The following is a 16,757-nucleotide window of genomic DNA, read 5'->3' as shown; positions in this document are numbered from 1 at the left end:
AGTCCCTTTAAAATTACAGTGTTTGTTTAAACTTAATCTCATGTTCGTTTTCAGCTTTCAGTAGTTAACTACTTCAAATGCAACTTCAACACTTGTATGTACTAGTTACCAAGGTAATACGTTTGTTAGGTTAGTAACAGCACCAATTTCATATGTTTATTCATTTCCGTTTTCTAGTAACTTTTGCTGAGTCATCATGTGATGGTTTAAGCTTTAAAGCCACTCTGCAGTGCTATGATTCCCTAATCTCCTTAGCATAAACAAAGTACTGTTGCTGTAGAGATACTTTACATGAAATCTGCATTTTATTTGCATGCACTGGGATAAACTAGCATCATCCTTTTGTACACGTGCTACACAACAGAAAAGGAATCCCGTCTTTATCCAAACCTGCCTGTTATGATAGAGGAATGTACATAATCCAGAACTAAATCTTTGTGTGAACTATTTAGTCGAGTATTTGGAGGTTTAGAGGCCTTTTAGCTCAGCTTTAACACAGCCCACTATGCCATTTAGGCGCTTCTATTCTCCGTTCACCCACTGTTTGTGCCACTATAATGTTAGCCCGAAAATAACTGTCCTCAGCTCAAGTGTAAATCTTTTGACCAGAACTTTTTTGTTGCCTTTTGATTAGGCTTTTCTTTTCTGTGCTGTGTTTGAGAAGGTGGATGTAATCACATACCAGGCTGTGAGTCATCGTTTGGATGAGTTGTGAAAAAAATCTCTCCTGATGAGCGTTAGAAAAAGCAAAGCTTTTATGTGTGAGTAAACCCCCTGTGTCGGGGATAAACACTGATTTAGGACAGGGCCTCAAAAACTGTTGCAACTCCTGAGACACAAACTCGTTAAAATAAAATTTCACTTGTTTGAATGTCCTAAGGGCATCCTTCATGTTCCTGTGTTCATTTCATTTCTGTTCATTTATACTTTGCCAGTGGCCAACATAACATCCTGCAGAGGCATGATGAAATTATATAGTTGGTGTGTTTTAATTCCAGAAATCAAAAGTGTCCCTGTGATTTAGAACACGTTACTATTATTATTATTTTACAGTTAATAGGGAGCCTGAGTCACCTCCCTTTCCAATTCGCTCATGGGTCCCCGGGAGAACGAAAACATGAATGCAAGTCAACGGGGCTAAAAGGGCTATTTTCTAATCCACTTTGCCTTAGACCCTGGATCACTCACATTCACTTAAATTCAGTTTATTTATATAGCGCCAAATCATCTCAAGGCTCTTCACACTGTAAACATTCCAGTACAGTTGAGTTCATTCATTCATTTTTCATTTTCTCTGTCCCTTTCCTCACGTATTTTAATCACAAGTTTTTAATTTTTCTAATTTTTGTGATATTTTTTGATAATTTCTTAAAATCTTCTTTGTTTTTTTAACTGTTGTTGTCGTGAATTGCCTCGTGAATTTTATCTTGAGAGGCGCTACATAAACGATCATTTACTTTTCTTTCTTTCTTTTTTGTTTCAAAGTGGCTTGTCTCATGTCTTACAGACGTCTGTATGTGCCGGTTCTTGAAGCACTGACTCCAGCTGCGGTCCACTCTTTGTGAATCTCCCCCACATTTATGAATGGGCTTTGTTTCCCAATCTTCTCCAGGGCGCGGTTATCTCCACTGCTTGTACACTTTCTTCTACCACATCTTGTCCTTCCCTTCCTCTCTGTGTAAATGTGCTTGGACACAGAGTTCTGTGAACAGCCAGCCTCTTTAGCAATGACCTTTTACTGTATTACTTGCCCGCCTCGTGTAAGGTGTCAGTGGTCGTCTTTTGGATAACTGTCACGTCAGCGGTCTTCCTCTTGATTGTGTAACCTACAGAACTAGACTGAGAGACCATTTAAAGGTGTTTCCAGGTGTTTTGAGTCAATTAGCTGATTAGAGTGTGACACCAGAGGTCGTCACTATTGAACGTTTTCACGGTATTCTAATATTCTGAGATACTGAATTTGGGATTTTCATTAGTTGTCAGTTCTAATAATCAAAATGAACAAAATAAATATTTGAGATATTTCTATTTGTGTAATATATAATTTTCACTTAATGGAATTACAACAATAAATAAACTTTGTTATGATATTCTAATTCTATGACATCACCTGTAATTGTGTTGTTTCTTGGGTTAGAAGAATCTGAAGTTCAATTATAAGGTGTTATTGAGATTTAGCTCCTTTTTATCTTTGTTTGTGGGTCGCTCGCTGTTGTTTTGTTGGTTTTCTGGTAGTGTCGACACCACTGAGTAGCACATTTAGCACATAATGATGTTGGGGTTATTAGGAGCGAACAATTAGTAAGCTTCAACTTACTTTTGGATTCTTCAATAAATTCTGTAAATATGGGAATATTTACTGATTTATTTATTAATTAAGATATTCTTAGATATACGGGGCACCATTCCCCTTTAACCGGGGAAAAATTGAATCCAAAACTCTTATCAGTCTTTCTTGAAGTTCGTAGAATCCTCGGAGCAGAGACTTCTCTTCGACACAACAAAGCTACTGGAGACGAAAATCTGAATTTTACAGTATAACGTTTAATTAACAATTTGTCAAATGAATAAACAGTGGCATAGATGAATAATAACCATGTGATATAATAAAAGGATGTATATTCAAAATAATGTTCAAGGTGTTTTGTTTGTATGTATGTGTGTGTGTGTTTCTAAAATGGAGTCTGTATGCAAGATGGCTGACCCCTTTGTCTGGCTAAAGTGTGAGTGGCAACTTGCACTTTAACTTCCAAGGCACTTAGAATCATCAGTAACTTAACCTTAAATTCACTCAAAACATTTCAAAGGATCATGAAACAACACAAAGGATTAATCACGAATAATATCTTTTAGTTTAACCACGTGGCCAAGCAGAAAACATTTAAAGATACCAAACAATGATCAATAAGCAGTTTATTTATTCAAAATGACCCGGCGGACGTGTTTTGGGAACGAAAGAGGAAAACACGAAGCTACTTTTTAAGCAATAGCGCGGTTTTATTGCTTATTCTGGACTATAGAGGAAACGGGAGAAGAAAAGGAGAGAGAGAAATGAGTTTTCTGATCACCAGAACAGTGAAGCGTCCCTCACTGTTTTGATTTGACGGTTCTCCGTGTTTCTCCGCAGTTTGGCGTCGTCCGTCGGTTTGATGGGTTTCTCCGTTGTTTCTCCCCACGAGTGTTTCTCCACGGGCTGGACACAAAGAGAACGAAGTTTCTTTTGTGCTGAGTTTGACAACTTACAGCGTCTCTGAGAGCTGGATGGAGCTCCGCTCGTTCCCAGTCAGGTCCTGATGGAGTTCGAGTGGCTTTGTAGCGGTTTCGTGGCTCCACTTGGGCACTTAGAGCTTCCGCGTGCTCAAGTTGTCGGAGCGTTCGACAAGCGTGTCCTTACCGCCAGGTATCCTGGGCAAAAGAACGAGGTTTCTTTGTCTCTGCTGAAGATTTATGGTCTTAGTTCGCGGGAAAAGCTCCACGGCCTCCCACACATGCGCAGAACGTGTTTCTGGTATTAGGCGGTGACATCATCCCAATGCTTCCGTGTGCAAAGCATCATGGGAAATGAAGTTTCTTGGCGCTGATGTGGTTATTTGCTTTTCAGAGCAATTTAAGCACAGTCATTTTGGAGAAAATCACTGCATAGTAATTTCCTCATGAGGTCAGACCCTCAACAATGAGTTTTTGATCTATGCCTTTGTATTTTAACTTAAAGCACTTATAGATTGACTCCACTTCTTTTGTCCACTAAATACTGTTGCTCTTCTCCATCCTTGAACGTCTTTACTTACACAGAACTTTTAAAACCACCACAAGGCAATTCACTCGAGTGCAGCCTTCAAAAGTTGTGAAAATCTATGCAATGTGGTGTATCAATTCTAAAAATAATTAAATAATCAGCTGAATTGAACATTAAAACACATTTAGTGTCCACTTCATGCAAGCATGAATCCTTTGCAGCCTGGACACTGAGGGGTTAACATCTCCCGCCCTGACTGTAGCGGCACCGGGACGTGGGAGGGGCCCCTGATTGGCTTTAAATCAGTTTTGCAGATATTGAGCCAAAACTGGTGTGTGACCAAAATAGATATAACTTCAAAGGTTCCCAACATAAGAAGATTATTAATCTCTGCAAGGTGGTGGGGAAAATGCATTCTGCATTTTGTCAATGAGCTAAGTGAAGTCATTCCCCCATCAGTTTGCTTCAAAGCCAATAAGCTTCAAAGAATCTGAAAGTCACACTTTTGCTTTTAAATGGAGAAATTAGTATCTTTAAAGAAAAAAAATCCAGGAATCTTGAACAAACGTATGAAAAGTGACTATTTTTATTTATGTTGGCCAAATCTAAGCATGTTTGTAAATGAAATCATGAGAAACCTTAAACTCATGTTGATAGGTTGCTGAGCTTGCAAGGCCCATCCCTCTTGTCATTTTTCCCTCCTTAGCACACACACACACACACGCACACGCGCACACACACACACACGCACACGCGCACACACACACGCACACACGCACACACACACACACACACACACACACACACACACACACACTCACACACACGCACACGCGCACACACTTTCTCTATCTCACATTCACAAGACGGTGCACAGGAATCCCGAGTGAAACCTAAATATGTTCACTAAACATTTTAAAGATATAAACTTCATCTAAACGTGAGTGTTTTTCAGGATAGTTTCATGACAAAGCCCTTCAAAATTTGTGGAGTTAAATCTTCTTCCCAAACGTTGGTTTATAGTGATTATAAATGTATTTATGAGTTAAGCTGAAGTGGAGCAGAAGTGATTGAACATGTTCTTGGTCAGTGCACTTGTCTCTCTGTCTGACCTGGTTTTAGTCCATGGTGTTTGCATGTGAGCTTGTCTACGTTTTTAGCCCCAGGCTCAGATTTAACCTGGAAGAGCCAAGAAAGGTCAGAGTTCAGCTGATAACAGCAGCTACTGTGTGTGTGTGTGGTATTCTTTAGATTTATTACCAGCAGAGGAACAATTACATGCTTTGTCTTTATAGTCATGTACAAAGTGTCCATGCTTCAAATCATTTTCTACACTTAGGATAGGTCTGATGAGGAAACGCTACCCCGCTCCTAACTTCATGGTGATTTACAAGTGCTGGCCAGTAAATTAGAATATCATCAAAAGGTTGAAAATATTTCAGTAATTCCATTCAAAACGTGAAACTTGTACATTATATTCATGCAATGCACACAGACCAATGTATTTCCAATGTTCATTACATTTAAATTTGATATTCATAAGTGACAACTACTGAAAACTCCAAATTTGGTATCTCAAAAAATTAGAATATTCTGAAAAGGCTGAATATAGAAGACACCTGCTGCCACTCTAATCAGCTGATTTACTCAAAACACCTGCAAAGGCCTTTAAAAGGTCCCTCAGTCTTGTTTTGAAGGCACCACAATCATGGGGAAGACTTCTGACTTAACAGCTGTCCAAAAGACAATCATTGACACCTTGCACAAGGAGGGCAAGACACAAAAGGTGATTGCTAAAGAAGCTGGCTGTTCGCAGAGCTCTGTGTCCAAGCACATTAACAGACAGGCGAAGGGACGGAAAAAATGTGGTAGAAAAAAGTGTACAAGCTCTAGGGATAACCGCACCCTGCAGAGAATTGTGACGACAAACCCATTCAAAAATGTGGGGGAGATCCACAAAGAGTGGACTGCAGCTGGAGTCAGCGCTTCAAGAACCACCACGAGGAGACTCATGAAAGACATGGGATTCAGGTGTCGCATTCCGTGTGTCAAGCCACTCTTGAACAAGAAACAGCGCAAGAAGCGTCTCGCCTGGGCCAAGGACAAAAAGGACTGGACTGATGCTGAGTGGTCCAAAGTTATGTTTTCTGATGAAAGCAAGTTCTGCATTTCCTTTGGAAATCAAGGACCCAGAGTCTGGAGGAAGAGCGGAGAAGCACAGAATCCACGTTGCATGAGGTCCAGTGTAAAGTTTCCACCGTCAGTGATGGTGTGGGGTGCCATGTCATCTGCCGGTGTTGGCTCACTCTGTTTCCTGAGGTCCAGGGTCAATGCAGCCGTCTACCAGGAAGTTTTAGAGCACTTCATGCTTCCTGCTGCTGACCAACTTTATGGGGATGCAGACTTCACCTTTCAACAGGACTTGGCACCTGCACACAGTGCCAAAACCACCAGCACCTGGTTCAAGGACCATGGTATCCCTGTCCTTGATTGGCCAGCAAACTCGCCTGACCTTAACCCCATAGAAAATCTATGGGGTATTGTGAAGCGGAGGATGCAATACGCTAGACCCAACAATGCAGAGGAGCTGAAGACGACTATCAGAGCAACCTGGGCTCTCATAACACCTGAGCAGTGCCACAGACTGATCGAGTCCATGCCACGCCGCATTACTGCAGTTATTGAGGCAAAAGGAGCCCCGACTAAGTATTGAGTGCTATACATGCACATTCTTTTCATGTTCATTCTTTTCAGTTGGCCAACATTAGAGAAACAAACATTTTTTCATTGGCCTTTAGAATATTCTAATTTTCTGAGATACCAGATTTGATGTTTTCATTGGTTGTCACCTATAAATATCAAAATTAAACGTAATAAACATCGGAAATACATTGGTCTGTGTGCATTGCATGAATATAATGTACAAGTTTCACGTTTTGAATGGAATTACTGAAATATTTTCAACCTTTTGATGATATTCTAATTTACTGGCCAGCACTTGTAGATGTTGCTTGAAGACAAGTACAGCTGTCTGTCATGCTGCTCAGCTCATAGTTTTAGGATTAGAAGCTTCGTGGAGCGACTTCTTGCCTCAAGTAACTAAAACACCACCCTACAACTGCCCTTTTACCCTAAAATTGGATGGATTCAAGCCCAACGTGTTGCAGCTGTGTCCTTGAACAACACAAACCTCAAGTAGATGGCTAACATCTGGGAAGTCAAAACATTAGCTAAACAGCACATAATAAGATGGTTTAATCTGTTGTGTGACTCACCTGTGTGAAGGTTAAAGCTCTTCTCAATAATGTGAAATTACAAAACTCCATTAGTCATTTTATGTAGCCGTAAATGCATTTTGGGTGTATTATTACATTCATCTATGTATTTTTAATGGAATGAATCTTTAAAATCCAGATTGGGAAGCAAAACATTAAAGATTTACATCAGTGAGATGGCACAGACAGGAAATGTCACAACTAGCTGCTCCAGTTCTTCATTATCAGGTCAAACCAGTTGTTTGACACACCGGATGGATTTGTTGCTCTTGAATAACTACTGCAATAAACAAACTAAATCATTTGCAAAATAATATTTTCATAATCTGGACGGGTTTTGAAGCTTTGGGCACTTAAAAGAACACCAAGGAGAAAATGGTATTTATCCTGTTAGCCCATCAATAGGTTAAATGTTTGGGTATGATGAAAACTTAGATTTTTGGGCAATTAAAGAATTTCTGTCGAAAGGCCATAACTTAGTAGCAAAGTAGAGAAGATTATTTAGAGGCTAGATGTCATTGTGTCCGGTTAAATGTTTCAACTTTTTGGCAGACGTGCAATCTGTTTGGATGCACCATGAAGCCTTGAAAAGAGGCTGCAGACATCCAGCACACACTCCCAGATCTGTGTCTGTCTCTCTGTCCTTTACACACACACACACACACACACACACACACACACACACACACACACACACACACACACACACACACACACACACACACACACACACACACACACACACACACACACACACACACACACACACACTTTTTCGGTGGGTCAAATTCCAACTGTGACCCACATACTTTAGTAGAGAAGTGTGAGCTGGGGTCGCATAAATTACAAGGTATTTAAAAAATCCATTATTGGCCACCATATCGACTCTAGAACCACACAATTAATATCCATACATGTGAATCTACTGTGTAATCTAATGCTAATTCACAGTGGTGATCGGGAAAGAAAAAGAGCAAGTGAGTAAGTCTTTGTTTTAGCACTCTGTGTGAGAAATACCAGCCCTGCGATGACTCGTTTCTGCAGTCAGGCCCGTTAATTTCATGGATGTAGATCAGCCAGATTTTCCCCCAACCTCAGCAGTCTACAGCGTTTTCAGTAGAGGCTTTTTATGAACAATATGTGCCGTCGTTTAAAGGCAGCTGGATAAAGTCAGGATAAAAGAGCTGTGACAGTGGCAAGAAGAAAAACCCACACACAGCCTTAGTGGTAGCTGCCCAAACAGCCTCAATTATGTGATTATTCCATGTTTCTTTCATAAAACCGTGTGTTTGTGTTGCTTTAGGCTTTTTAAAGCTACATGTATTCATCACTGAGGATGGAAATCAAAATTGTAATGTGCATCTGAGTTCTCTCTGGGGCTGTGACTGAGCAACAATGCCACTATATCAGGTTCAGACAGAGCCTGTGCACACAGGGACACATATTCCTGTAAGCTGTCACTGTAATCGTATTATCAAGGAAATTCTTCAGCTTTCCAGGATCAACTTGGTGTTTTTTTTATCAACTGGTGGTGCAGCTGCACATGTTTCTGTTTCCACAACACATGTGAACAGTGCTCACTGTTTATGGACATAATCATCTCAGCCGCTGCAGAGGTCACCGGTAGCTGAAGGACAGTCTGACATCCACAGAAACTCACTGAGAGAGAAGAGGAGCTTAAGGCTTGCAGAGTTGTTCATTAAGTGTGTGTGTGTGTGTGTGTGTGTGTGTGTGTGTGTGTGTGTGTGTGTGTGTGTGTGTGTGTGTGTGTGTGTTATGTCTCTCACAACCTACTGGGGGGATTTTATTGAAAACTTTAAAAAATCTTCATTGGAGGTACATCTGCAACTAATGAACCCTGGAGTCATCTCGATTCAAGATGGCCACCACAGCTAACCAGAATTCGCTAACACAATACATGTCTAGCTCTTTCACAGTTAAAGGTATTGAGTGGAAATTTGGCGTGACCAGTTGAGTGTCGATCCCCACACTTATTCCAAGTGCTAACTGAAGTTTGCCAGTATCTGTCAAGAGTAAAACTCTATTTCACGATGTTCGCAAGCCGGCTGACTCTTGGAAACACAAACATTGCTTTAATTCTCTGTTTCACTGATATTGACCAAAGCTTTATTATTATAGTTCCAACACATGCTCCAAGCACTAACAATCAAATGAGATTTTTACTGAAAACGCTGGTGTTAATGAAGTTAGTTAGCAGAAGGTCTCCGTAACCACGGGATGAAGGAATGCAGAGCAGGGGGTCCTGAGGACTAGAATTGGGAAACACTGGTTTAGATTAAAACACCTTTTCTTGCTGCAATCCCAGAGGAATAAAAGTTGCCTCTCACGTGTGTGGCATGGAATAATAAGATCTGTGAATTTGATTGTTAAAATTAAACTAAAATCTGTTTATTAATTTATTGTCAAATTATCTAGATGAGTGCATTTACCATCAATGAATGAGTATTTCATTAATGTTGATGTTTCGTTGTTCCAGAGCTGCTGAGAGAGACACACAAGGCGCAGTGATGACCACTAAAGAAAACCAGCCACAGGTTGGAAATGGGGTGTCGTCCAACAACGTTTCACATCCGCCTTCTGGGAGCAGATCTAGCAAAGGAACCAAACGTGTTAATGATGTACCAGACCAGCTGTGGCTTTCCAAACAGAGGAGCAACAAAGAGCACAAAGACTTGAAGAACATTTTAAACGACGAAGTAGAGGTTTTTACAGACATGCCGGCTGCAAAGAGTATTGAAAAAATACATCCAGTATTCAAAAAAGGTTCAGGGGAAACTTTCTGGGAACCGGACACCTCTGGAGATTTTGTGGATGAACAAAGCAACAAAACTGGCAGCACTTTCTGCTCCGGCTTGTCTAACTCTCACATGAGTCCAAATGCTTACAGTGACCATGGCTCTTGGTCCAGGCCAGGCCCTAGCTCCAGTCTTGTAACATGTCAGCATCTCAGTGCCAGTTCTTGCTCCACCAAGAGACACATCTGTCGTGGCAGCATGCATGTGTCCATGCTGGCTTTCTGCAAGGTTACAAAGCAAGACGGTGCAATTATTACAATTGTGTTTAACTCAGTATTTTGTGCTTCTGGACATCACTGTCTCTCGTTTCAGGGCCGTCCCTCAAGTGAGCCGAGCTCTCTGGTTTCATCTCCGTCTGGTTCCCCTCTTCTCAGCCGCCAGCACAACGGACCTCTGCACCACCACAAAGATGGATACTCAAGTTTAGAGAGGCTCAATAGGATGCCACTAGTCAAAAATAAATACTCCTTGGAGAAGGTATTCCTGAAACCAACTCCTCCTGACTCTATGCCGACAGCCATGGGGTCCTCCGCAGAAAGAGACAGATGCAGCAGCAGCAGCGATGAGGGGGAAGGAGAGAATGAACTGGACGGTCCAGAGTTTGTCATTGATCTTAAAGGACGTTCCACGGTCTTGGTAAGGCGCTTCCTAAAGAACAATCAGAAGGTGGGTGATTTCTTTTAACTCAGAACTAGAGTTTTGCTCGTTTAATGTTGAAGTAAACTCTGAAATTCTATATTTTTTATCTTGTAAGGTGACCAAGTCGGTGTGTACAGGAACCAGAGCGATCGTCAGAACGCTCCCATCAGGTCGGATCTCGGACGATGTCTGGGACGTCGTTCTAGAATTCCGATTCAGGAGCCCCAGCAAGGAGGACAGGAAGCAAGTCCTAGTGCCTGGAGAGGAATTCCGAGGCTGCAGAGGGATGCTGCTCTGTAGTTGGGGGTTGCTGCATCAGGTAAAACACATTACAGAAGAAACACACGTTATGAACAGGAAATCCAAAAAGATGACCTGTTTGTGGCGCTGTGTTATGTCAGCAAGCAGAAATGTTTTCCTGTCCTGGTGGGGTTTCCTTCACATCAGAGTTTGATGCTTTGATGTGGAGAACTGCATCATTAAACCTGGTGTTATCTGCGATTTTAAACAAGTTTAACACATTTGCTTTGAGATTACATTTCCAGAGACATTAGAGATGTAACATGCTAGCTTCAGATTTGTTTTTGGCAAATATTAATGCATCTTGGAGCCTTCAGAGGACCCGGACTGCTTGTGCTGACTCTGGTCGTTATGCTCCTTGTTAGAGGCAGGTGGGATTTAACTCCTCACCCTAGAGCAGGAGACAGCTGTGGTTTAGGGCACAAGACAAACCTGCAGAAAAGCTCTGGTTGAGTTTGGCCATTATATTCCCGTGTTGAAACATTTTGCCTGAAATGACAATAAATAATTTGTACAAGGGAATAAGTTAACAGAGCAGCACACCGAAACACTGGCTCTTTGTTCAGGGTAGGCCTCTGCTGTGGAAAATGATTTATTCTGTTAGTTCTGCTACCCGTGTTACTGACAGGCTGAATGACTGAGCCGTGTGTGTGTGTGTGTGTGTGTGTGTGTGTGTGTGTGTGTGTGTGTGTGTGTGTGTGTGTGAATGGACTGTGCTGAGTTGGCATCTGTGTTAAATTTATAGCCAAAGAAAGTGGACGGAGGGGGAACATAGAGGTAACAAAACTTAAGATTTGTAATATTAATGATCTTTAATCAGGTTTTAAAATCCCAACCACCACCGACAGCTGCTGTTAGTGTTTCTCAAAGCAACCACTGCAAGATTATATTGCATTTTCATGAAATTCATAAGAATGTAAGAAATGGTAATCTCTAAGATTTAGAAAGTAAATAAAAAATGATTCAGTGAATAAAAACTGCAGGCTCTCAAATTTGGTAGAATCACACAGGATGCACTCCTGTTAGTTTAGGTTATCTTCTTCCTCTTCCGGATTAAACTCAAAGCACAAGAAGTCTAAAACCCATTCCTCTCAGAGCACAAAACTACTGACTTATTCAAGATTTTGCAACAATAATTATCCTTTGCTTCTCGATTTAATGCAGAACAATTGACATATGTAATTCCATGTATTGATGCGTGTGTGTGTTGAATAGATATGTGCTTGCCTTTGACGTTGACAGAGTTGAGTTCTGTGTGGAGAGAGCTGAAACAGTCAAACCATAAAAACACAAACACTTACACTCTTCTCTCCAGTGTGTAGCTGCAGTGTGGTTTCTAACTTTGCCGCACTGTTTTTATGAACCCTCTGCGGCCTTAAGAACACAGACAAAGTGAAGTTCAGGGACAGATGACTTCATAATGAGCCATGTGAGTCGCCAGCACTCCTCTATCAAAGCTTGTTCAGTTAAAGGGTCACTTAGTTTTTATCCTGTTTTCCAAAAATTGTACTACCTTAATGGACTTGTGCCAAAGGAAAAGTTTTCTGCAGATTTTTTGGGATCATTTGTCAGAAAGTTGTTTTAATTGGCTAACAATTTCTTCCCTTTTTATTAACAAATCTCTTCTTGCGTGTCTCTATTTAGTTTAAGTTGCTATCTCCTCTAATTGGCTCACATTTTTAGCATTTCTGAGAAAGAGGAACCAAACTAACTTTTCCAGAGGCCTGTTAGCCTAGACATCTAGACAGACTGCAGCAGAAGCAAAAGGATTAGCTCTGCAGGTCGCTCCATTGGAGCCTCAGCAGACCTGAACAGTCTTGTGCCTTGCCAATCACACCTCTATCGGTTTGATGGGCGGGATGTTACTGTGACTGAGAGGGCGGCGTCTTTTTTTAAATGGCTTTCTCGTCAACATTGGATTATTTAGACTTGGGCTTTTCTTTGAGTCGAGAGTTGATTGAAGTAATTAAGTCCTTTACTTACAAAATTTGCGTCGTCTTCGACAATGTATGGCGGAATGTACATCACGTTGTAAGTTCTCCATTAGCATGCAGAGACAATTCGAAAGTCAACATTCTGTCCCATGAGAAGTCTGTGATAAAATAGTTATTTTTATAACACATTTTTTTTACAAAATTTTCTAGTATTTAAGGAACAATATGTAAGAAAAACTATAAAAAATCAAAAAACGGTCTAATGTCTCAATCATGTTGGAAGTTTTTACTGAAGCAGCTTTCTTTCTCAGTGAGCTGTTAGTAGGGCTGCACGATAAAGAAAAATAAAGTATATCGATAACAGTTTTTTAATATTGATCGATCTAGATAATTATTAATATTTAAAAAAATTGTAGAAAATATATTTTACGTGCAGCCCTGGCCATTTTGTTCTGGGTATTTTCATTTTTTCTTCTCTAGTTACAGGAGCAACCCAGAAGTTATTTCTTGTAATGACCCACACTTGCATAGTGGCTTTCAGACTCAGAGGACTCCTAAGAAGACACAGCATCTTTTTGTTTTACTCTAGCATTGAGTAAAGAATGCTAGAGGCTAATGATGAGCTAACAATGCTAATGGTGAAGTAAAAGCAAATAGTCTTCTCTAAAAATATCTCAAGCTACATTTTTAATTGTCAACAACTCGATATTTCAGTACATGTATTTAACTACTTACCAAGTTATTGTGTATGACTCGTCTTTGCTCACTTGTATTAAAAAAATTCATTGTTTTGGGCTTCTTCTGTGTTCGCAAATGTCACATGCACATCGTCATTTTTTGGACTGACGATTGGTGGTGGGAAAAATTATGCAAATCGCCCAACCCTAGCGCAAATTGAAGTCTAGATTGTTTCTTAAGTCATCCATTTATTGATTGGATGAAAGGTATGATGAAAAATGGTCATTTCATTGATTAGTGAGTCACAATTGTTCCTAGACATTTTTGAAAGATGTGACGCTGGCTTGACGGGTTTTACAAATTCTAAAAAAAGTCTTAAAATGATATTTTCATATCATCTGTGGACCGTAAAATAAACACATGCCTTTGTGTGACTGCCTTATGCTGTGGTAATGGCTGTGTGGAGTTTCTTTAGCCTTGTGTGTCTTTTGCAACAACTTATGAAAGGAGGCCAAAAAACACAGGATTATATGAAGCACAGTGTCAGTGGAGGAGACAGAATAAGGGAGGGGTGACACGCTAGGAGAGAAAGGAAGAAAATCAGAATTTAAAGAGTGGAAAAAAAAAGAAAATCGACCATGGGAGAGAAGTGCTGGGGGAGGGTGGCTCAAGCCATTTAGGACTGCAAAGGAGAGTGCTACAGAGAAGACATTTGGATAAAGCTAACATAATCCATTTTTTGCAAGTATTTATCTCATTTGCACAAATTATACATTTAGTATCCAGTGTTTTTTTTTGTTATACAATAAGCAATTAGAATAACCATGGCTTAAATCCTCCTGAACATAATTCCCACAAACATAAATGTATGCAATTATTCCATAGCAAAAGCTCCAAAGCAGATCCTCGGGCTAGTGGGGTAATACAATGCTTTTAACTCAAGAGAAATTGATGCTAACCCAAAAAATACTTTGAATGCTGCTCTTTGTCCTTGGACTGTATAATTCATCTTCAGGGATGCTACCTAAATTCAACTAACAGAGTAAAATAAATTGCTTTCATTTACACGCTGTAAATGTGCCCTATTCATGTGCCTTCCTTCTGTCTGAAAATGGTTACGGAACTAGGTGTGGGAGAAGTTTAACTCAGGATAAAGAAGTGTTTCATTATGCTGCCGGTTTAACAGTGAAACCCTCACATATTTCCCTTTTGGTGTAGGGATCAAACACATGCTGAAGCTGAAGGATCTCATTGTTGAGCTTTGTGAACTCTACCAATTACGGCCCTGCAGAGTTTTTTCATTAAACTCAAATTGGTGTCAGGTTATGGAAGAGAGCAGCTAACTTTAAAAGAAAATAGCTTTATTTTCTTCCTGTTGTAGAGCTTTCCAGTAGTTTTTTGTGCCAACAATTTATTCTTTCCTCTAGGGATGTGGTCTGTTTTCCTGTTTTCATGAGATAGCCTCTCCATTTGCAGATTTACATCCAGAAAGTTTCCAGCTCAAATCAAAAATCTTCGATGGGAAAGTGTATAAAATGTCCTGTGCTGCCTGCAACAGTCCACTTTCCCTTTATTTGCTAAGCAGCTTACCTCCCATGGGGGGTTGATTGGAGCTGTAGTTGTACAGCTGTGGCCAGACATTTTAAGAAGGATGCAAATATTGTCATGCAGTAAAACTAAACACCAGATTGTTATGAAACAGAGCCAAAGAATTTGTGAGTTAATTTTCACACACGACAAATCTTGGTTTCAAAGAGGGCAGCAAACAAGCTACAACTTTGCCAAGTAAACATCAGGAACTGACTGAGGTTCTCATAAAGGTAGGGGGATTAGGCTGCTGGGGAATAGAGCCAAACAAAAAAGTCAGGTTTTATTGTTTGGGGCATCCAAAAGAAAAGGCCAGTGCTCCTATCAGTCCTGTGTCATGTCAACAGATAAGCATTCATATGTGGAGTTGCTTTTACAGCTTACCCTCAGAATGCAGAAATGGAAAAAATGGTGCCTAAGCATTATCCTGGAGGAACTCCTCATAACTATGATGTAGCACATTGCTAGACATGTCAATTTTTAATCCTCAAGAGGCAGGTTAACAAACAGAAGCAAACAAATTGTGACAGCCTTCAAGCATTCATTATCCAAGTATGGGCTGCCATCAGTCAGGAGTGGCCTCATCTGTCTTATAGATTTCATAAAAGGAAAGGCACGAGTAGGCAGAGGAAATCTGAACCTTCTGTCCCGAACATCTCCATTAAAAGGCAGCCGTTCGTTTATGACCCTTCTTGTAAAACCTGTTGTTTGCTCTGTTGAACTCTGTCCTTTTCCCATGTCTGCCTTTTCTAGTTAAACATTCCTGCTATACAAATGGTATTTAAGAGACTGGGGTTATATTGTCTGTAAACACCTTTACCAATTAGTGCTTTATTGAAAGGTACTGTTTGAGACAAATCATCCAGCAAATTTCCGGTTTAATAACCTAAACGTGGTGCCAGACAGTGACATAAAATTTGGTTTGCTTTTCAGGAGCTTGCCTCAATAAACAGACTCTTTCTATTTATTTTAACCACAGAAAAAAAACATGTATTTGATTATAATTACAAGCACACACTAAGCTACTTTATTCTCACTATTAAATCCAAATTATTTGCTTATGTTATGCTTCACACAAGACCATTCATCATGTAAAGCCTCTGTCTGAAAGGTGTGGTTCACTTATCTAATCAGTACATTTGCAGTGGTCTCTAGTAGGAATGAATGCCTTGTAAGTAATATTCTGGGGGGGGGGTGGGGGGGGGAACTCCAGTGCACCAATTTCAGGAACTAGAAGTGAGCCAGTTCAGAGTTGAGCTTCAGGATTTGGAGTATTTTTTTCTTGATATTTTGACATCTCTTTTCTGATTGGCTAACGGCAATAAGACCATTGACTCTGTTTGCTCTGCGACGCTGATGATTTATCTCCACAAATAACACAAGCCTGGAGGAGTTCTGCCATGTGGTGGAGTTGCTAATGCTAACGGTTAGTTTCTATTATCTGAGACATGCTCTTCTGATTCCTCGGTGTTAAACCAACAAGAGCCTTCCCTGTCGTTAGTCAAGATGGGTGAGTCCATGATGTCACACTGTCAGGCGTTTGAGATCCTAGTATTACAGTCTATTTTCAATCAGAATCTAGGAGATAGGTGTAGGAGACTATTTTCATGTTTAGTCTGCATGAAAAACTCAATGACCAATTATAATTGGAAATAATCATTAAAATGTGGTTTTTCAGTGTTTCATACCATTAAATGGTTAAAGATAAGATTTAATTATTATGATCTCTTGAGTTTGAACAGTGTACAAAAGATAAACAGGCCTTAGGATGGGTTGTTGTTGTAAACGCCTG

General features: G+C 40.3%; 1 protein-coding gene across 6 annotated transcripts in view; it reads left to right on the top strand.

Moving 5' to 3' along the window:
- Nucleotides 1-16,757, top strand: part of plce1 (phospholipase C, epsilon 1) — a 103,051-nt gene that overhangs the window by 11,504 nt on the left and 74,790 nt on the right. For all 6 annotated transcript variants that reach the window (XM_015963155.3, XM_054749202.2, XM_015963154.3 and 3 more), the window contains exons 2-4: nt 9,509-10,055; nt 10,140-10,493; nt 10,582-10,785. In XM_015963155.3, coding sequence (XP_015818641.3) covers nt 9,540-10,055; nt 10,140-10,493; nt 10,582-10,785 — 1,074 coding nt within the window. In that variant the 5' untranslated portion in view covers nt 9,509-9,539. The remainder of the gene's footprint in view (nt 1-9,508; nt 10,056-10,139; nt 10,494-10,581; nt 10,786-16,757) is intronic.

Source organism: Nothobranchius furzeri, chromosome 16 (assembly GCF_043380555.1).
Source record: "Nothobranchius furzeri strain GRZ-AD chromosome 16, NfurGRZ-RIMD1, whole genome shotgun sequence".
NCBI lineage: Eukaryota > Metazoa > Chordata > Actinopteri > Cyprinodontiformes > Nothobranchiidae > Nothobranchius > Nothobranchius furzeri.
Note: the sequence above shows the minus strand (reverse complement) of the source record. Positions and strands in the feature narration are given on the sequence as shown.